Below are 22,646 nucleotides of genomic sequence, written 5' to 3'. Positions count from 1 at the left end.
TGTATTGCAAATTGTATGCATTTTTGAAAGCATTTCTTAAACTTTTTAATGTCTGTAAGAGTAATTATTATTGTCTATAAACAAAAAAAAACATAACAAGATAAATAGAAACATACAGTGGGTTTTATTTAGGTTTTTCATGATGATGAATTAAAAAAAATCAACTGGTGCATGTGAACATAAATTACATCATTTCTCTCGTCCCTTCAGGTATACTGAGATCACCCAGACTGTGGTAATACATGGTGCGTGTCACCGCTAAGGGCCAGTTAAGTCATCATGCATGATAACTGACAGCAACACAAAGCAAGCCACAATTCAGTGTGTACAGATCTGTGGTGCCTTTTTTTGTAATAAAAAAAACAAACGAAAGTAAGACACTGATGAGTCCACACACATTTTAACTGTTAATGTTTCTACATCCACAAGTTTTATACATTTTCTTTTTCTCTTTCATTACAAACATTTACAAAGATAATTATGCCAGCCTTAGTATTAATGAGCAGTTAAGTACATCAGGGCTAGAAATGCTGAAGCCTGTATAAAGTTGGTGGTCATACGTTTGTGGCTGGGTTCTCATACAAATGAGCCCAGAATACAATAAGGTGCAAATCATCTCTCTAGGGTTTAAGGGACTGTACAGCTTGATAGATAAATCACAAATCATTGATCAAATGCAGGCAATGACACAATATCTGTGATCTCTCAGGTTTAGAAATAGTGCTTTTCCTGTGCCAATCTGAGGTAGACATAACAAAACAAATGCAACACTAAACGAGACAGGCGTTCTTTAGAGCTTGCAACTGAGATGGACATTGTTTTTTGAGCATACAGCAAGCATAAAGAGCTAACTTGGTAAGCCGAAGTCTGAAACAAGCCGTTTGTTGCCAAATGCCAGAACAGCCTGCATTGTCGCCTGGCTTACAGTGTTTTCGCCTCCTCCAGTCTTGAGACAATTGCACAAAAGATCTAACCAATATCTGTCAGTTATAAATTATACAAAGCAGGAATGAACTTTTACAGTGTCCTCAGCTGCACACAGGTTGGACAGAGAACTGACAGAAACCGCCGCACCTGAAAGCAGCACCGACATCCCCAAACAACAAAGCCAAGAGAGATACTGAGGGGTTCTGAGCAGCCAACGTTCATACAGTGCATCTCGGCAGACACACAGCAGGCCTTAACACTAAAACACACACTGTTACAGCAATATCACACACAGCCACAGTTACTGCTTCAAAGCACGCACGCACGCACGCACGCACGCACGCACGCACGCACGCACGCACACACACACACACACACACACACACACACACACACACACACACACAGTGGAGACAAGCAGCAGGAAAATAAAAATTAAAACAATAAACATGCAGGCACCTTCATTAACTGCATGAACAGTCTGCAGAAAGCACCACAATTTGCAAACATTAACACGCAGAGAGAAATGTGGCACAGCAAAAACAACTGACTGTACATAAAAGCCTCTCCGATCGTCACACATGCTGTGTTCAAGATAAAAATGTAGGACCCTGTGATTTAAAACTCAAAATCTTCCAAAGAGACGCTTAGAAAAATACTGAAATATGAAACGAGCTCAGGGTTTTCACCTCGGCTGTATTCCTGCTGCAGACATTCTTTGGTCATGAGATAGCCTAACTACATCAATTTCAACAAATGCACAAACACGCTGCCGCACAAAGGAGACATGCAGTAACTGATTTGACGTCACAGTTAATCTCAAGACCTGTACAGAAAATCGCTGGTGCATTAATCGACGGATGAATTGTTTTTTTTAAGGGCAGTTTTTCTTTTTACAGTTGAACATTTATAATACCAAAAATTAGGAAAAAATGTAAGCTGTAATTTGCTTGGTTTTGCTGTTTTATGCCGTGCAACACAATGTTAACAAAAGGATCTAGCGATCTTCATTAATGTGAATTTACAAAGCAATGCATACTCCTAAATTTAAAAACTCTACCTAATCTTTTCTAATCACGTTTAAGCACAAATAATGATTTCCTAAAAGCAAATTTGAATATTTCAGCACACTTATTATATGTATTATGAAGATCAAATCTGCATTACACACATAAATACAGTTAAACTGAAAAAATATCAAAACATATTTTTGTACTTACGGATAACTTTAATTCACTGTATATTCCTATACAAATCTGAATTTAAATTTCTTAGTAATCCCATTGGTGTAGGTATACAAAGAAAATACGTCACATTGGATATTTACAGATTTTTCCTTTACTTGACAAAATAGTTACCTGCATTTACTTTTGTAGGGCAGCAGAGATTTTCAACATCCCCATGACAATATTTACTTCCTCCAGTCACTCTTGCAGTGTCACGCTGACCTTACACGTCCTGATAGCTGACACCAAACATCTTACAACATACACAGCAACCACCTTTCACTTACTAATGAATCTGAAAACAAACAATGGAGATGGTGAATAGGAACTTAAAAGAGATGGATGGTGTTTAGTTCTCGCTGCCTCCGCTCTCTGGCAGTCTGCAGGGGTAGCAAAGGCACAAAAACAGATACAGACAATCCCAACCAAATCCAACCCCAACCCCGATCACGTGGCTCTGGTGTCTCTTCATTAAAACCCTTCCGTTATTTCCCTCCACACGAGAGCCGGAAGTCACATGCAGGTGGGAGTCTTTGTGCTGGGTTTGTCCTTAATAGTGCACATTGAATATGACAAAGACACGCCTTCTTCTGCCCGCTGAAGTAGAAAGTGGAGGGGCGGGGGGTGTTTGAAGGGATGGGAGTGAAATCAGCCTTGGAGGTCCTCAAAGCACGTCTCACAGACTCGTACTGGCTTTTTAGAGGACGGTGTGAAGGCGTTCCTCGATGAACACTCGGCACAAAAAATGTTGCCGCAATGTCTGCAATGGTGCTGGATAATCATAGAGGAAAAGGACAGAGAGAGAGAGAGAGAGAGAGAGAGAGAGAGAGAGAGAGAGAGAGAGAGAGAGAGAGAGAGAGAGAGAGAGAGAGGTTACGATTTAGACAGTTATATGTGTGTCCCTAATGTGTGTCCCTAAGATCACTTCGTTCTTACCTTCCTGACAGTGACGCTAAAGCCTTTCCCACAGGCCATGCAGTTCTGCACCTCGTGATCCTCGGCCCACTTCCTGGTCAGACTCTGGCACTGCTTGATCTAAAAAAGGCACGGACAGCGGGGGTTAAAAACCGGAGCATCTAACAACAGCAACAAACGGCTGACAATCGTTTTCTGCTTCAATGTACGCTTCCAACAAGACGTGCAGCGTTTTATTCCCGACCTGGAGCGACTGGTTCTCTCTGCCCAGCTCCTGCATGGCTGCCGTCGTGTCGTCCAGCTTCCTCCTCAGCTCCACCACCTTGGCCTGCAGCTTCTCTATCTCGCCTTCACCCTTCACACACCTGCAACACAACCACAGAGCACTGATGAGGTGTGTGTACGTGTTCATTAGTGGCTCAGGAGAATACTTAGCTGGCCGCATAATAGGCTGGTTAATTAATACTTACTACAATGCACAGTGTTTAGGGGAATTACAATTTGTCTTCTGGGAAATTGCTATTTACCACATCTCTGTGCTAACATGACACTCTGTTGTTAACAGGTGTGTCACATTGCACCTATTCAATTATGCACTATACACTCACATGCAAATTAAACCCCATTTTTTGAATATATTGCATGTAAAGCATTGTATGCTGACATTGTCTCTCTGTTCATTCATGTAGTCAGCCCTCCATGTTCTGCTACCTTTGTCCTAATCAATGCCTTCTTGCTTGGTATTTCTTTGCACGTGCAACAGCTAATAATAGGCCTAATATATATAATGAATTTCACCTAAGAATCGCTTAGTACCTGAGAAGCAACGTGGCTCAGTTGCTGCGAGCAAATCACTCCGCTCAAGTAGCAGAAGTAGCAGTGCTTCGCCTTCTGAGAATATAGTTCCCAGTATGTATACAGTTAGAAGATGGCTGTGTCTCATGTGACCTTGTTATTTTTACACCCAGTGACTATACAAATCACAGCATGCAAATAGGAGTAGTAGGCCACTTTACAGTGTGGTTGCATAGTACGTGTTTTGGGGTCCTTCTGTAAGTAAATTTGGGGTACAATGGTTCTGGAGAATGCTACAAGCAGCAATACCACAGGCCAAGCAATCGGCGTTTTGCATATTTGTATAAAACAAAGAGTCATTACTTGCAGGCTGACATGGTGTTAAAAGGGAAACCATATCAACTCACCTCTCCAAAAGAGCCCGTCTCTCGTCCTGGTTGTTCTGGACGGTGGCCTCCAGCACAGCGATCTCTCCTCTCAGCTCGTCGATCTGCTTCTCCAGTTCGCCTACTCTCCGTTGGCTGCCCTGCCACTCCCTCTTCAGCGTGGCCACGTTTTCGTTCAGAGCCGTCACCTGCACCCCCATCTTAGCTTCGGTCTCCTCCCCACGCTTCACCTGCTCTTCTCTCGCTCGCTTCTCGGCCGACTTTGGAAAGAAGCATTGATCGTGTCGTGAGAAGGGATCGGAATGATATTTAATCCACTGATTTAAAATCATTTGGTGGAATTTGGCAAGTGAGCATACCAACTGATCCCGGACAATCTTGGTTTGTGCGCGGAGCTGCTCCTCTTGCTGGCTCCTGCTGTCCCTGGTGGCCTGGTGCTCTTTCTGCTCCTGCTGCAGGCTCTTCTGTGCTGCCTCCACTTGACCCTGCAGCTCCACTTTCTGCTGGATCAACAGCTGTTTGGCTTCCAGCAACTCACCCAGCTCCTGAAAAGCAACAAATCTGTAGCTCAATTCACAATATTTGGTTGTTAAAAAGGCCCCTATAGCGTCTCTAACAAAAGAGGCAAAAACGTGTTTCACCCATGGGGTTAAACTTTAAAAGGCTTGAGCAGGTTTGAGCTTAGGAAATTATTGCTCGGACAACAGCTTCGGACCTTAAGACAGCTTTGAAGAACTGAGAAATCCAATGCTCAGGCCCTGATGACCTGCAGTATTCATGTTTACATAAGACACAAGCATTGGAAGCCGGTCATGTCAGCAAGTCTGGGACATACATTTCACTATTACTATTTTTATGAGGAATATTCCAGCCTCTCTGTTCCCCTTTAAATCCAAAGAAAGACATTGTTAGTTAGTTAGTTGGTTAGTTAGTTAGTTAGTTAACTTGTTAGTTAGTTAGTTTTATGAAAAGTGACTGACCTTCTCACTCTTCTCTGTTACTGCTTTTAATTCAGAAGTCAGCCTGGTGTTATTCTTTTCCAGGACACTCTTGGCTTTGTTCAGCTCCTCCACTTTACTCCTCTCCTTCTCCAGTTCTTCCTTTACTTGACCCTGCGTGAGCAAGCACACTTACAATATATGGACTTAATCACATCAAGTCATTAAGTGTTTGTGTCTTTGTGGGTTAATCGGTTTGTCTGACCTGTTGCTTCTGTAGTTCCCTCAGGGTTTCTTCTTGCTGTTGGAGCTTCTGGTCCCGTTTTGCCAGCTCTTGCTCCAACGAGCCCCGGCCCGTCTGCAGCTCCTGGATCTGAGCCTCTAAACCTGTCTGATGGTTGCGGTTAGCGGCCAGCTCTTCCTGAGCCAAGTTCAGCTTCTCCTCGGACGCCTACAGTCAGAGAATGGTCAAATGCACTCACTGAGGAAGGCCAACAGAGAAATCAACAAAAGCAGCAGGGACTATGGGAACTGCTTAGGAGGAGCGTGTGTTGATTTTGCTTTTTATTCATCAGTCTGCGAGTCCAAAATCATCAACAGCCCTCCCTATCCTTAATCCATCACTGAGAATAAAAGTGACGTAGCATCACAGCCTCTGGATTCAACATTTAACCTCCTCGAAGTTACTACAAGAAACTTTTTGTGACGATTTTGGCGGCCCCTGTGGACAAAAGCGTTTTTCATTCTTTCCATGACCATCACCTCCTTGTGTCGTAAATATCTGTGCCTCCCAGACTCCGTTAAGAAAAGCCCTCAATTTTCCTGCAGCAGGGTCTGGCAGTCTGCCCCGCTCACTCCTGGTTCTCCCGTTCCTCCCTTTCTTCATAGGAAAGCTTCAGCTCCTGCAGCTGCAGACGGACGGAGAGAAGCTGCTGCAGGGCAGCAGGGTCCGCCCGCAGCTGCAGTAGCTGAAGCTCACCGCCCGCTTTCATGGGAGCCAACAGGCCGTGTTGCTAGGAAGAAAGGGAGGCACGCAGCGGAAAGTCGAGGTGAATAACTATATAGAAATAGCCAAGATCTCGCTGATAGCCTTGTTTGCTCATGTATGTCATACATAGGCATCAGTGTTACATCGAGACGGTTTCATAGCCAGTTAAAAACTTCTTTGTAGCAATTCAATAAATTAGTAACAAGTAAATTAAGCCATTATCAGTCTCTACTCCTCCAGCCCTTCCTGCATAAACATACCTTCAGATCTTGACGCATGGCAGAGACCTCAGACTCCTTGCCGTAGAAATCAGACTGAAGCTTAGTGAGGCTTTCCTGCCTTTGCTCCAAGGCCTTCTGCAGCTCTGTCGTCCGACTGTTCTCAGAGGCCAGCTCCTTGCCGAGATCCGACACCTGAGCCCTCAGCTTACTCTCCTCTTCCGTCTGGAGGTAAGAGTCAAATGCAGACATTCATAAAGATAATCCCTATTGGCAGCGCACAAATTACTTCCACGCAACCGTGTGGGAAAATACAGTAAATGTAGCAATATCAATCCACTCAAATAATAGGAAGTGTAGCTATGTGGTGAAGTACGATGACAGTTGTCAGCAGTATGCATGTCTGTATGTGTATTTTAAAAATGTTACTTGCCTTCTTGACATTAACTTCTTGTAACTTTGCCACTTGGCCCTCCAGTTTCTTCGTTTCCTCCTCATAGGAGCCCTGGGACATCTTAAGTTGTGCCTGCAACTTCTCCAACTCTTTCTCTTTTTCCTTCAGCGCCCCCTGAGCCTTTAAGTGCTGCTGCTCCAATGTGGTCAGCTGCACCTTCAACTTTTTCTCTGCCTGAAATTTGTAGACACACAGCAGTGTCTGTAGGTTCAAACAAACATTCAAAACAATAATGCTCGATCTTCCATTTTATCAGAGGCTTACCTCTCCCATCTGCTCCAACTGATCTTTAAATTCTTTCATTGCCTTGGTGATGGCCTCGTTATTCTTAAGAAGCTCCTGTCTGGCCTTCTCATTGGACTTTTCCTGAGGATTAGGACAGATTAATTAATGTTGTGAATGTCCTGGTGATGTAATAAAGTGGCTATTTGTCACTCCTTGTGGCAAGACAAATTTCCCTACGTTGAAAAAAATGGAAAAGAGCAGCTTACTGAACCTACCTTCTCCTCCATTGCTGACTTATGGTTCTTCCTCTCTGTGTCCAGTTGACTCAGACTCTCTTTTAGTGCCTTATTAGCCTTTCCTAGACTCTCCTGCGTAGAGGCAAGCTCCTTGCTTTGAGCCTCTTTCTCTTGTTGGGCCTTTTGTAAGCCTTCTGTCAGGCTCTGAGCTTTCCTGTCCAGCTCTGCATGCTTGGCCTTTCCCTCCTGGCTCACCTTGTCCAGATCCAACTTCAGAGCAGCTTTGTCCTCCTCACTGCGCTCCAGCTGCTGCTGAACGTCACTCAAAGCAGCCGCTTTTTTCTTCAATTCCTCTTGTAGTGTAGTGGCCCTTAACAGTGGAAAGCCATATATGTTGTATTAGGGATAACTAATTAAAATACTGTGAAAAAAAAACAAAAACCAGAATAGCATGTGGTTGTACTGTCACTAAAATACTTTGACAGAGGGTTAGTTACAGGTGTGTTTACATGCATGCATTACTCACTTGCAAATCTTAAATCAGTTTTTATTGAAAGTAATGCACTACTACAGTTTATCTCACCCTGCTTTCTCCGTTTCCAGCGAGCGCTGTAGCTCGTTGGCTTTCCGTTTGACCTCTGACCCCTCCTTTTGCAGCTTCTGCATTTCTTGCTGCACTTGGTCCCGTGTGGCCTGCAACTCCCCAACCTGTGACTCCAATTTCTGTCAGATTAAAACACAAGATTCATTTAGAACAAGCAACATCTATGTATACTGGGGGCACAAGAGACAGGAACTTTTAGACCTAACATTATCCCCTCTTACAGTCCAGCATCAGGTACTCGCAATCACAAACCTTATTGATCCCCTCCAGCTTCTCTATACGCTGTTCTGAGGCCAATAGTTTGTCTTTGCATTCCTTCAGACTGGCGTCCATCTGTGTGCACTGCTCCTGTCTCTCCTTGAGCCTCTGGGCCTGTTCCTCCACCTTCTTCTGAACTTTATTCAGCTCCTTAACAAGAGGGTGGGAGAGGGTGTAAGATACGAGAGGGGAAAGTGAGTATAGTGAAGCGGGAGAAGGAAGAAAACAACACAAATAAAAGTCAGGGAGTGACAAATATTTTCAAAAGCACGGTACAAGACATAGGGTGGCACAAAGAAGACGCTAACCTGCTGCTTGTCCTGCAGTGCATGTTGAGCAGTCTCCAGGTTGTTTTCCAGGTTTGCCTTCTGCGCAGCCTTGGCTGCCTCTGCAGATAGCAGCATCTCTGTCTTTGCCTTCAGCTGAAGAAAACATGAACCACAAAAATGTATTCTCTTTTTATAAAAAGAATCTGTAGGACAACATACTGTTTTAGGATCAGTCCTTCCAATCGGTCTATGAATACAGACTGGACAACAATATCAATGACCCCACTGTATGTTATTAAATACATAATTGCACAGACATGTTTGTCAAGGGGTGTACCTGAGCATCCAGCTGGGCTACTTTCTCCTTGCTGTCTGCGAGCTGGGCGCTGAGTTCAGTGACGGAGGTCTCCAGGGTTTGGGCTCGGTCCTGGGCTGAACGCAGCAGGGTCTTCTGCTCCTGGACCTGCTCATGTAGGTTATCCTGGGCTTGCTTGTTGCTCTCCGACTGGTTCTTCAGCTTGTCCGTCAACTGTGTGACCTTTAAGACCCACATTTAAAGAAACGCTCAAAGCTCAAAAAATGACAAATAGTTCCCCGTCGTTATGGTTAATGGTAAATAAAACTGGCCTTTTTTTTTATATGATTTAAAATTTGTTTTAATCTACACTGCAGGTATTAGTTGTGCGAGGGGTGGCATGGGTCGTATGGCATTATTACTTTTGTACTACAGAGAAGTGACCGCAACAGGAACGTGGACCTTTGAAAGAGAGCGTGTGTGTGGGGCACCCACCTGTTCCTGTAGTGCAAGGTTTTTCTCTTTTAGCTGGTTGAGCACAGCCGTCTCTCCCTCACCGGCCTGGATCTTGGCACACAGGTCATCTCTCTCGGCTTCCAGCTGGCTCACAATGTCCTTGCTCTTCTGCAGCAGAGCCTCCAGATTCTGGATCTTTTGGTCCTTATCTCCGATCTGACGCAGCACCTGCTCCAGGTCATTCTGCAGCATGAAGGCAGCGTAGCGGAAAGATGACATTAGGTATTTAGGCAGAAATCTTTATTTTAGGTTGTGTGCGAGATATACATTAGGATGTACCTTAGACCACACCAAGGCATACTATACCCGTTTGTTTTTGAACAGATAAAATGTAATGCTATAATAATAAAATAAGTATACTATAATCTAATCAAGCTTCTACACACAGGGCTGTAAATAATATTCCAATTACTGTATACATTTTTATTGTACCGATATATAAGGCAACATTGTCATGTGGCACCTACTTTTGTTTAGTTACAGTAAAATAACATTTAAAGGGATACTTTGCCGATTTTAAAAAGGTCCCATGGCATGAAAATTTCACTTTATGAGGTTTTTTAACATTATTAAGAATTCCCCCAGCCTGCCTATGTTCCCCCAGTGGCTAGAAATGGTGATAGGTGTAAACCGAGCCCTGGGTATCCTGCTCCGCCTTTGAGAAAATTAAAGCTCAGATGGATCGATCTGGAATCTTCTCTATATGACGTCATAAGGAGAAAAGCTACCTCCCCTTTCTCTGCTTTGCCCGCCCAGAGAGATCCACCGGATGAGACGAAACGACGCGGCGCCACACAGGGAAGGATGATCAGCAAAATATCCCTTTAAGAGTGCAATGTTGCAACGTTCTAAATCCGCATTCTGGCCTGTACCATTATGGATGAAAACCTCTGCATAATGTAATTTATTACATTTTCAACTACTTAATGATGGAGAACAGCTTCATGAGTGAGCAAGCTCAAGTTAAATATCAAACAATGAAACTATCATCACAGTCTTCTCACCTCTTTTTGTTGCAACTACATCACACATTATTCTAAGTAGAAACTCTTGGCGATTTTAAAAACGCACTGTGCAGCGCAGCCTCTCTTGGCTTTACGCTCTCCAATATTGTAATCAGAGGGGTTTTCTTGTGAACAGTACCTGTGCCTCGCGGAGTTTGCCGTTAGTGTTTTGCTGCAGCGCCTGCAGCTCCTGGTGCTGCTGCTTGGCTTTCTCCAGCTGGTGCTGCAGGTCTGTATTCTTACCGGCACTCTCCTTCAACTACACAAGTGGCACACAAAAGCACTTTTATTTAATTTTCCTATATTTGTTTTTTTTTTTATTACCGTAAACCTAAATGCACTGCTAATTTCATTTGGTGCATCTTACCGTTTCCGTATTACCAGTCAACAGTTACATAAACCTAACGTAAACACACTCGCATATCTCACAGCATACATTATAGCTTACGATGCACACTTTAACATCGGACACATTTGTGTATAGATGTTCAGTCTGCTCCGTTACATTATTTCAATTTCCCTGTAGCGATCCTTAGGGTTTCATCTGATGCCTACCTGTTCCTCTGCACGGGACAGTTTGAGCTGCAGGTCGGCTGCTTGCTGCTCGCGGTCTTTTAGTTTCTCCCCAGACAGCTGCCTCTGTTCTTTAAGACGACCCTGCACCTCGCCCAGCTGCCTCTCCGTCTCCAGCAGTTTGGCGTGCAGCTAGGAAGAGCACAGATGAAGGGGGGGTGATTCAGATGGAAGACACAAGATGACAATGTTAATAGCAAGAAATACAGCAGATGCTTGGATCAGGAAACCTCTGACGTCAGGAATCCTCTTTGACTTTTGTTTTTAACACATCATGACATCTACGCCATATCATTATTAGTGATTTTTTTTTCTTTGTCGGTTCACTTCCCTTCCCTGGTTCTCAGTAAGTGCTGCTGGAGAGGTTACAACACTGCAGTGTGTTGACATGATGAGAACAACATGGGACTGGAGGGGCCACTAAATACTTTGATGAGTATGTAAATGACATAAATCATATATGACCCTCACAGTCCCAAATAAACATCTATGGGAGATTTTTGGGTCAAGTGTTAAGCCGAAATTATACTGTCCGTGTCTGCGAGTGCTCAAGTCCTCCAAGCTAATAGTATAAAAAGGTTTTCTATGGGAGTTCAGGAGTATAATCCCCATCATCAACACACTAAATGAGGAAATATTTTTTTTTTTGTACAATAGTGTTCATCCCTCCAATAGAGATCAGGAGAATATATCACAAAGCACACTGAAGCTGTTCCAAAGGCTAATGGTGATCAAATATCTTACTAATACATTTAATGTCGATTTCTTCTTTTGTCACCCATCAGTATATCAACATCATCCTCCAATGTCACCCTGCATGTACTCTTGTGTGTGATCACTGTCCTCCCTGCTTACCTGACTGATCTCAGTCTGCTGCTGAGCACCTTGGCTATCTTTTTCTTCCCTTTGCTGTTGCAACTGTTTCCTCTCAACCTTCAGCTCTGCGTGTTTCACCTCCAGCTCCGTGATCTCACTCTTCAACTTTGCCACCTCCTCAGCCCTCTCTCCGAGCTCCGTCTGGGCCTTCTGCACGGAGGCTTCTGCCCCTGTGGCCCGAGCCTGGAGCTCTTGAACCTCCAGCTCCCGCTCTCTCAGGCTGCCTTGAACTCCCTTCTTGGCAGCCTTCTCTGCTTCCAGACACTCCTCCAGTTTCTGATACTCTTTCTCCTTACGTGCAAGCTTCTCAGACAGGCTCTGTGAGAACAGGAGAGAACAACATGAGGCACACTGCCTAGAAGTTTGGAAACTATGGGAGTGAAAGCTGTCCCTAAGTAGGACTGAAAGTGAAAATAATATTTTTTTCCGACTTTTCTCGAGGGAGCAGGGTCTCATGAAAAGGATTAAAGATGTTTGAAATGTGTTTGAAAGGTTAATCAGGAATTGTTTTGGTCATTAATTGAGCCACATCGTAACATGAACCATTTGTCTTTTCTAAATGGAAACAGTTGAAGTGATAGGAGCGGCAACACCCACAACTCATGCGATATAAGCTATGGAAAAGAACAGTTGGCTGTCAAGAGTCAAAAGTAAAGTGAGGTATGGCATTTCTAGGGGAAGGTTTACGACACAGGTCTTTGAATAACATGGTATGTGAACAGCACTTACGCTGGTGTAAGCTCTGGCAGTAAACTTGGAAACGCGGTGATAAAGAACAAAATGTTGTTAATAGTGGAGCGTGCTGCTAACTAGGGAGTGTGACAGGGCACCTGGACTTTACAGACGTTCAATAAACCTCTACAGGCCACCACAGCAGCTGGCAGGCCAAACCCTGAGCATGGGGTAGGGGGCAACGCACTAGATATCCAGTTGTGTTATCCCACTCTTACTTACCCGGAAACCTACTTGGCAGGCAGGGCATTGACATGCCTGATGTGGGAGGATTTAATCTCTGGCAGGAACCCTGTGCCTCCATTCCCCAGTTCCCGTTGCACCAGTGCAGTTACCTGCGATTGTATTTCACCCCAAGTGACAAAGCTGCCATGGCAGAGATCCCCCCCTGCTGGTTTAATTATAGAGCTGCGTGCGGTTTTTGTATCAACATGCCTACGTTGCCACAGAGGGCTGGTGACAGCGTGGCATTGTGATGAGGCCTGAAGCCGAGCAACAGAGGAAGGTTTACAGAAACTGAGATGGCGTGCTCTGTACTTGAGGGGCAGCTGGCAAGGCTTATTAACATTACTCAAATAAATCCTACACAATCTATTGCTGTATAATTTGTGGCAGATGCCGTAGCAGACATGTTTGCGCCTGCAGTAATCTGCCGAGAGTGACAAAACTGTCATAATTGTAGTTGCCGTTGTGTGTGTGTGGTACCTGGCTTTCCTGCTGCAAGTTATTCAGACTGCTCTGCAGCTGGTGGATCTGTTGTGTGTAGACAGCTGCTTCCTGTGGACCCTTCTCCAGCTCTGCTTTTAGTTGGTGTATGGTCATCTGCAATACAATAGACGCACATGTTACACTCTTTTGCAAACCACTGAGTGCACATTCAAAGAACTGAAGCACCACAGTAAACAACTGACATAAAAGAAGAAAACAAACCCAACATGGATTAGTAACAACCAGGATTTCAGTCGTACCAAAACAAAACATTTAGAGGTAACACGTGGTTTAAAAAAAAACAAAAAACATATAGAAACTCAAAAAGATGAAAGCAAGTTTGGGACCAACTTGAAACAACATGTTTTACCTCTAGTTTACGAAGCTTGAAGAAAGAGTTAGTGTTGTAGAGGGATACAGTAAGTAAGGAGCAGAAGAAGAAGGGGAGGGAAAGAGAGACACAGACAAAAGGTAAGTCATGATACAACAGCAAACAGCCAATCACAACACCGAGCGAGATGCCCCTTGGATGAGAGAATAAATAATCAAATGTATCACGAATGTTCCGTACTTTATGGTGACAACATTGTGCTGTGGCGGCATTAAGCAGAACATTTTATACAAAAGAGTTTGCTTTTTGGTATGTACTGTTGCATGGGCAGACGATGCGTGAACCTGAATGTAACCTTAGCTGATGCCTTATGTATGTTGACGTACCGCTGGCCAACTTGTAGAATGGCTGTAACGCAAAAACTTCCAAAAACATATTGTTCTGTGGAACTTACACCTCAATGGATTACAACTACTTTTTTAGACTACTTGCAGACTATAACAAAGCCACTTGTCAATTAACATGCTAGGAGCCATTAAATGTTCGAAAACAAGACAGTTTTTGAATATATAAAGAATGTGGTTGCTAAATTTAAAAAACACAAAAACTATCTTTTGAGATAATTTGCAGTGATGTGTAGAAGAAGCGGTTCGGGGCCTGGAGCTCCTTATAAACGCTCCTCTCGGTCTGGGATAAAAAAAAAATGCAGGAAATAAGGCTGAATTATTCACCAGTAAAAACTATTTCATAAGCTTTTTCAGAGCTATTTTTGAATATGAATCTTACGAATGCAGTGGGCAGGCCTGAGCGAACGGCGGAATTAGAACAACTAAACTATATGTCGCATCAACACTACAGTCTTGTAGATGATTACGCAAACTAAGGGAATCGGTGTGCTGATGGAACAGTGAGTAAAGTGAGAATCAGACAAGACATCAGGGGTTTTGGGCCCCTCACCTCTGAGGTAGTGTAGTTAGCCTGCAGCTGCTCGTAGTGGGTTTTGAGGCGCTCAGACTCTTCCTCCCTGTCACGGGTCAAACTGTCCATCAGTGTCTGGACCTGCACCAGCTCCTTCTGCAGTACCTCCACATCCTCCACTCCCGGTCGCTGCAGCTGGGGGGCAGAGCAGAGCAGAGGCAGTGAGAGTTGAGTGGCAGACAGTGGGGACAACAGGCTTTTTGGTATCACGATCAATCCAAACTAGATCCTTAGTAATAGCTGGTACGTTCAAGTGAATATGGATCTTTGAAGCTCTAGAATCAAACATATATGTTTGTATGTAGCCTCTCACTCCATATAAGTAAATAAAAAAAAATAATAATTACAGACATAACATAAAAGTGCAACCGCACAACTTTACTTAAAGTGCTCATATTATGCTTTTTGGCTTTTCCCTTTCCTTTATTGTGTTATATATCTTTTTTGTGCATGTTATAGGTTTACAAAGTGAAAAAGCCCAAAGGGACTTATCATCTCCAACAAAAAACACTGTTCACAAACTGCTCCAAACAGCTCTATTGTAGTCCAGCCTTTACTTTTGTGACGAAAGTGCGTCACTTTGTAACACACATTATAACGCTCGCCTAGCTGCTGCCGTGGCAGGCGCTCATACTCTGCTTCTGACTGGCTAGTAGTCCTTACCTATGTACTGCGCATGTGTGACTCTCAACAAAGATGGAACAGAAGTGAGATGTAGTACAACAAAAATATGGTATTTTTTGAAATTTAAACCATGTAAACCTATTCTGATATTACCTCTAAATACAATTATGAACCTGAAAATGAGCATAATATAAGCACTTTAAAAGAACAGATGGAGTTCGGTTTCACGTTTCTATAACAACGATGAACTGAGTCTGCTTTGATTCTTCCACCACACAGCTCAGAGCAAAACAGATGTCATCGTGTCAATTCAACGTTATTCTTTCAAACTCTAAAAAACAACATTCATGAACGGTCTACACAAAGCACAAAGTCAGTCTCAAGCCTAGTTAGAAGAGGATGAATACCAAATGGAAACTTAGTGTGTGCTGTACCAGTTCTGTTTGGAGTCTCTCGTTCTCCTGCTTCTCTTTCTGTAGCTGCTCGGTCAGTTTGCCCAGCCTCTGGTCAGCAGCCTCCCTTAGGCTCTTCTCCTCATCATAACGGGACTTTAAGTCTGTCAGATTAAACATATTTAATATCCAAATCAAAACAACACAAATATCGCACTCGTTCACATCATCCGAGTGATTTAAAGGTCCAATGTGTAGGAATTTCTCCCATCTAGCGTTGAGATCATATATTGCAATCAACTCCCTCGCACCACGCAGTTCAAAGTATGTTTTACAGTTACGGTAGCCTTCACGCTTCAAAAAGCCGGTCTTTTGCTCTTTCCAATCTCCTTTTTCTTTTTTTGGGCGAAGAAGAAGACTCCTGTTCCTCAAATTTGGATTTTGAAGACGTGTGGTCCTCCACGTTTCCTTCTTCAAACTTGCCGGGACCGGAAAGTTACGATACCCATTAGCAGCATCTGTGAGTTTATCATGTGACAGCGAAAACGCGAAAGGTCGAGCAGTATGTCCTGTGTGTCCCTTACCGGCTAACGTACCCCAGTTCATACGAATGCATTTGCTGGAAAATGTGAAGCCAAAAGGAATACTTGGAATTGATGGTGGTGGTAAATATTCATGAAAAAGGTTTGTGAACAGGCAACACAGATTTTGATAATGAACAACTACTAAACACTGGACCTTTAAGGAAATCAGTGTAAAATGCAAAACCCATGCCTTTAGTCTATAAAACCAAACACTGAAGAAACAACTTTTGCAAGATAAACAGACAATGGATGGATTGAGTTCAACAGTGGTCTAGTAAAGGAGTGTTGGTAAATGATGCAGACACAGGCCTCCCAGTTTCCTGGCGCCACACTAACCTACTATCTCTGTGGCCAGCTGGGCAGCCTTCTGCTCAAACAGGTCTTTCATCTGCTTGATGTTGAACTTCTCGGTCTCCGCTTCGTTCAACTTCCTTTCAAGGGCTGAGAAAAGAGCGCCACATATTAGTGATGAATGGTCACTTTCCCCACAGTTATCTTAAATCTAATGTCACTTACCTGCATCCTCTGAGCCCGTCTGTCCATCATTCTGTGGAATGGAGGGAAAGAGTACAGAGAACATGTACAGTAAGAGTAAGCATTGCAATCATGTTTTATCAAGCAGTTTTATATTTCAGAAAGCCATCATAATATATATTAAATATCTTGAAGGAATTACTTGCTTCAGTTGTCCTTGGACTTTGTCTAACTCCTTCTTGAGCTCCTCAGAGAACCACTTTTCCTCCTAATCAGGTGGAAACACACGCACAGACACATATAAAGTATTTATTGGACTGACTATTGACACACCTCTGCTGGGTTCAGAAACTCCACTATACCTTGAGGGAAGTATGCAGGTCCTGAACCTCTTGCCGCAGCATTGTAAGGTCTTCCCTAAAAGGAGGAGAGAGCGCGTTCACAAAACGACACAAACTAAAGTTCTGTCACCATGAGGTCAGACTCATTCTCATAATTATTTCCACACCAATATCTCTAAATCTCACCGAGTGGGTGCCATATGAGTGGGCAGGTCTCCGGTGTCGTGGAACAACTGATAGTGCTTGAACAGCTCCTCTGCAGAGTTGTGTGACTTCATGCACTGAGGACAGATGAAGCCCTGAACACAGAAACACGCCGAAGGAATCAAAACCATGTGATAAGAACTCTGCAGCTCTGCTTCCAGGTTAGGAGAAAAAAAAAAAAAATTATTGATTAAGAAAAACCGATGCCATGTCCGTGTTACCTCAGATGTCTGATCGTGGTTAAGGTCTGTGCTGGGCTGCTCCGGCTCTGCGTTCTGGGACCCTCCCTTCCCAGGAGTCTGGAGAGGAGAAAATTGACCATATTAGTCTGAATGTATAAAAGCACTCTGTACACCTTTGTTAAATAACTTAACTGCCTGAGAGAAGCAGTTAAGCAATGGTAGGGAGATGATTTTAATCCTTTTTTTTTTTACATATTTTAATCACTATTTTTTTTTTCTCTAATAAATTAATGCACTAGTATTTTCCAGAGACATTGGAACTTCACATACACCTCTGACTTCGATGTGTGTGCTCTTTACGTGCTTTGTTTGCTGCATCTTGGTAAATGCTGGATCAAGTGAACAATAATTCAGTTCAGAATAAAACAGTGAGGCTTCCCAGAAAAGAGGCCCAGGCCTTTTGACAGTCATGGCTCACATGTCTCAAAAACATCAATGCTGGGTGCGACTAATAAGCCTTAAACGAATGTTGTGTAAACGGTTAGCTCAACGCCGGAATGTTATTGTATTGGAAGCATGACTATTTGTATCATGAAATAACAAGACTGTAGTATGTGGTGACACCAGTTCCTCCAACTGCTGTATCATGTTTACAAAAAGTATTCATCCCACCTTGTACTTTTAGGACAAGCGGTCAACTTTTTCCCCAATTCTTCTTTGCAAAACCTCTAAAGCTTTGTCATGTTGCATGGAGACTGTGAGTGAATAGCAGTTTTTGAGTCCAGCCACAAAATCCCTATTGGATTGAGGTCTGGACTCTGACTTGGCCACTCCCACAGCACTAACCCTATTGTTTTGCAACTGGTAGATTTCTCTGTGATTTGCGGTGTTGATTTTTTTGCCTCTACCATCAAAACCCTGCCTCCTGCAGAGTGGCATCCCGACAGCATGATGCTGCCACCGCCATGCTATATGGTAGGGATGGTGCGTGTCTGCTGATGTGCCATATTTGGCACCAAACATTTAGTAGGAGTGCTCCACTAAGTCATCTTATCGGAGCATAGAACCTTCTTTCACTTTGTTTCAGAGTAGGGCTGCGACTAACGATTATTTTCATAGTCGATTAATCTGTTGATTTTTTTCTCGATTAGTTGTTTGGTCTACAAAATGTCAGAAAATGGTAAAAAATGTGGATCAATGTTTCCCAAAAGCCCAAGATGACATCCTCAAATGTCTTGTTTTGTCCACAACTCAAAAGATACACAGATGGAGAGAAGAAACTAGAACATATTCACGTTTAAGAGGCTGGGATCAGGGAATTTTGACTTTTGTCTTAAAGAATTACTCAAACCGACTAATCGATTATGAAAATAGTTGGCGATTAATTTAAGTTTAAGAGTTGACAACTAACCAATTAATCTTTGCAGCTCTATTTCAGAGTCTACCACAACTTTTGGCAAAAAGTAGCCCAGATGTCAAGCAAGTCAACAGTCAAAAAGCTGCAACTGGTGAAGCACCCTGGCAAAAGTAAGCAAGCACAGTGTCTCTTATCTGTGTGTCCACAGGCCTATGGTCTCTCTCTATTGTTCTTCTCACAAATTTATGGCTGTGCCATATCTATTTTCTACGACTGACCTTATGATAAGGATATATTCACCGTCGCGCTAATGTTCTTGTATCCTTGACTGTGACCTGACTTCCCTGTCACTGTTACTATACAATAATCTTGTTGCAGATGTTTTCATGATAGCTTTTGCAAGGAAATTGACTCTTGTCCAGTTCAACTTTGTGATTGTTAACTATTATGTGACTTTACGCTGAGTGTTTATACATCCATTACTGTGACTATGTGGCCTACTCTGCTCTCTACACAGCTCGAAAGTAGACTGTACTTCAAATCAGCTCAGTCTACTTGCCTGAAGCACAAACATACCGGTACAGTGTGTAGTGGAAGTGCCACTGGTGGTCCGTTCACAAAAGGGGTTTGCCTGGGTTGGTGACAGCCTACGTGACTGAATCAGGTTTAACATTTGGGTTTGTGAGCTGGGAGGGGGACTTTGATCACTCTGAACAGAGTTATCGCAGAGCCTATTGGATGGTAGACAAACACCTATTTGAAGGCCGGCTAAGCATTTGCATCATGGAACAACACTTGACCCAACTCACATAAACTACATGCATGAAACAGCACTACACTGGCTTTACCAAAATAAAAATAATAATCAATTCAACACAGGCCCTGTGTGCATTAATGGGAACCTTACTTTTTTACTGATTTATTAGCCTCTACTGTCTTGAAATAGACTGACAACATGATTTTTGTCTACCTAATACACCATTAAGCACAGTTTAAAACATGTTGAAATCTGCATCATAAGTGCTGCAAATGTAAGCAAATTCTGGTATTCCCGCCATGATATAGTAATAAATGCATTGTAATCTTTATTGGTAATGTGGCAATAAACTGACATGTTATAAACCAAGTCAGTGGTTCACAAACATGTTCATATGTAGGATAGATATGTACTAGAAAACTGACTATCATAATTAGATTGTTTCCTATAACATAAACCCTAAACCTGGGAAAAAGTCTGTGTTGTTGGCTACACGGTTTGAATAAATAACAAGCTACTTCACGGGTCCGCTGTATAGATTTATGTCAAGAGGTAACTAAAAAAAAAAGTGATTAAAACAATTATATAAATTAATATAAATTATTTTTTGTTTTGCTTCCTAACGGTAATCCCGTTGAGGTTACAGGTCCTGACAATACTTGACCTAAATGCATAATGTTTTAAGCATAGACTGTAGGTTTTAAGATTCAGTATCTCAATGACTACTTTGCAAGTTACCTATAGCATGGACACAGGGAATTACCTGGATATCAAAGTGGTTAGAAATGGTAGCAATTTCATTTTTGATCTGTACACAAAACCTGTATATCCAAATTCACTATAAACATGAAAACAGTTAGCGTTCACCCTCTTTGGAAGAAAAAAAAAGCCTCCTAGTCAATTAGCAAGACTGAAGATGATCTGTGACAAATTGAGGATGTTGGGAACATTTTTTTGAACGTGGTTTCCAATACCGTTTTAAAAACATGTATTTAATGAATAGATATGTTTAGCGTTAGGTAGTTTTGTGTTATTTTAATAGTTATTCAATTAAATAGTTTTGCAGTTTCTCCCCTGTGATGTACACATTTATGATTCAATTATTAATATTCACAATGTTGCTGATTGTGTAGTAACTTTTTGTTTTAAATATTTTGTATACTTTTATTTTGAAGTTTCTGCGTTGGAGGTCCAGCATTCCTAAGACACTGGCCATATATGTGTCCAATTCTCATTGGATAATTGACATCTTGCATGGAGTCTGTGCATACATTGGTTAAATAAAGAGCAGACTCTTCCTGTTTAAAAATAAATAAAAAGAAAGGTTTTAAGATGGATTCAAGCGTTTCAGAGACGGTTTAGAAGCAAGGAAAATAGAAAGAAGGAACAGTCATTACTCATCACATACGTCATTGGTGCCAAGCATGTAGCATTCTACATGAATTTGATTGCAATAGAGCGTATTTGTTATCAATAACTAACCAACCATCTAACTGTTAATGATATTTAAAGATATTCAGGAGGGCTAACGTTAGCCAGCTTTGTCCATAGTGTTTCCTATTCTTTATATTTTCCTGGTTACAACGGGTTACAAGCAGGCCGGGACTTTAATGTGTACACAGCAATGGCCTGTGGTAAATGTAGTCCTAAATAGAAGCTAGCCAAGTAGCTAACCTCTGTTACTCCCACATGTAGCTAACTGTAGTGACAAGCTAGTAGTCTGTCCAAACAACCATGTCACCATTTACACAAATAACGTTTACGTTATAAGCTCAATTAATTAAAACGCAGGCATTTTTCATGTTGCGGTCAGCAAGCTGACACAGAATTTCCACTGTCAATCTGTGGCTAGCGTCAGCGTTAGCATGTGATGAATTAACCAACTGATATAATATAGTTAGCTAACCGAAATCATTCAGTGATCAAGCACGTGAGCTAGCTACGTTATTTCTAAGTCGACTAGCCTTGGCAAGTTGGACACGTTAGCTAATTAGTTTTCTACTGCATTATATAGACAGGTACTAGCTTGCTACATCCCTGTCAGGAGTAGCATCAACCAATCGAACCAAGTTAGCATTTGATGGCTAGCTATGTCAATCCTACACAAGTAGCGCTTGATATAGTTACTCCGATCTGACGGTGGAGCGGTGTTTTTTTCCAATCGAGGAACTCCCGTTGGCTAAAAATAAAAACCCCGCCCACCCACTACACACTGTGTATTAAATCGCGCGTCCCCGCAATGAAAACAGACAAGGATAGGCCTGTGTTTCTTAAGGAAAACGACTCGGTTTAACCCAACAAAAGCGATACGGTTGACTTTGTTGAACCAAAAGCTTACCATTTGAAGTATCCGTCTGAACATGGCCTCGACTTTGTTTGTCCCGATTCAAAATCCAATCAGTTTTCCTACTGCAAAGTTTACGTCGCTATACAACTAACACCTGACCGAGATCAGGCAGCAGCGGCGAATGGGCGGGTCACGGAGCCGGGAGAGGATGGTTCAACAGGACACAGCCTGGCTATATTCAAGATTATAAAACGTTAGTCTAGTGCACTGATTGAAACAATGTGGCAATGAGGATGTTCAATACAATTTTTTTTTATTTAAAGGTTTTATGTACAACATCATGGTACACAGCAGAATAGTTTAGTCACACATACACAAATAGAAAAAAAGGGTTTATCAATCATCTTCCCCATATGCTGCGAAGTACAAGAGCCAATAGTCAATAAACTGAATGTATCACATAATTTGCACTCCCTTTCGGTTGTATTGTCGACAAAAAAGTCTGGCACACTGACCATGACTTCCTGTCATAGTTTCCTGTTCATGGAGGGAGTATTTCCCTATGAAACCTAAATAAATAAATTCAATCAATGCATACTAAGTACTGTACATTCAATTGTAACAATTGCAAGTTTCCTTCCTCAACATCCTTGTGTTTCAATCTAACAACAGCTGAGAAATATAAGGGTATGGTTTCAACTGTGTTGTACTGCTTCCAGTCAGTGCTGTTGGGTTTAAAGTGTCTCGAAACTAAACCCAATTTACTATTGTGCTGGTGAAGGCACTTAGAAGAATCAGACTAAAGCACATTGTGATTCTTCTCTAAAACAAAGGCCTGTCAGACATAAACAGGACTTCACATTTGTCAAATGTACTTATAATAAGTGTTTATGTATTATTTCTTGTATGATACAGTCTGTAGTGTTGAATACTGTCTTTCTTTGGCACATTTGTGAGTTTTGATGATGCTGACTGTAGTTCTGTTCCACTAT

The 22,646-nt window shown here is 42.4% G+C and overlaps 1 protein-coding gene across 1 annotated transcript; it reads right to left on the bottom strand.

The window, feature by feature from the left end:
• Positions 1 to 1,306: 1,306 nt before the first annotated feature.
• On the bottom strand, positions 1,307 to 21,855 carry eea1 (early endosome antigen 1). The gene is made up of 29 exons (XM_028585865.1): positions 21,706 to 21,855; positions 17,293 to 17,370; positions 17,054 to 17,166; positions 16,889 to 16,943; positions 16,729 to 16,794; positions 16,569 to 16,599; positions 16,389 to 16,493; positions 15,511 to 15,632; positions 14,432 to 14,587; positions 13,141 to 13,257; positions 11,683 to 12,021; positions 10,810 to 10,959; positions 10,394 to 10,513; positions 9,230 to 9,433; positions 8,777 to 8,977; positions 8,479 to 8,592; positions 8,165 to 8,320; positions 7,892 to 8,031; positions 7,348 to 7,678; positions 7,112 to 7,213; positions 6,827 to 7,021; positions 6,436 to 6,618; positions 5,453 to 5,638; positions 5,230 to 5,361; positions 4,609 to 4,794; positions 4,271 to 4,509; positions 3,313 to 3,433; positions 3,090 to 3,188; positions 1,307 to 2,924 (listed from the first exon to the last, which is right to left on the bottom strand). Exons 1-29 carry the CDS (start codon positions 21,727 to 21,729, stop codon positions 2,802 to 2,804), a joined length of 4,188 nt encoding a protein of 1,395 aa, XP_028441666.1. The 5' UTR covers positions 21,730 to 21,855; the 3' UTR covers positions 1,307 to 2,801.
• Positions 21,856 to 22,646: the final 791 nt, after the last annotated feature.

This window comes from Perca flavescens, chromosome 8 (genome assembly GCF_004354835.1).
Source record: "Perca flavescens isolate YP-PL-M2 chromosome 8, PFLA_1.0, whole genome shotgun sequence".
In the NCBI taxonomy this organism is placed as follows: domain Eukaryota; kingdom Metazoa; phylum Chordata; class Actinopteri; order Perciformes; family Percidae; genus Perca; species Perca flavescens.
This window is presented reverse-complemented; position numbering and strand designations above follow the sequence as displayed.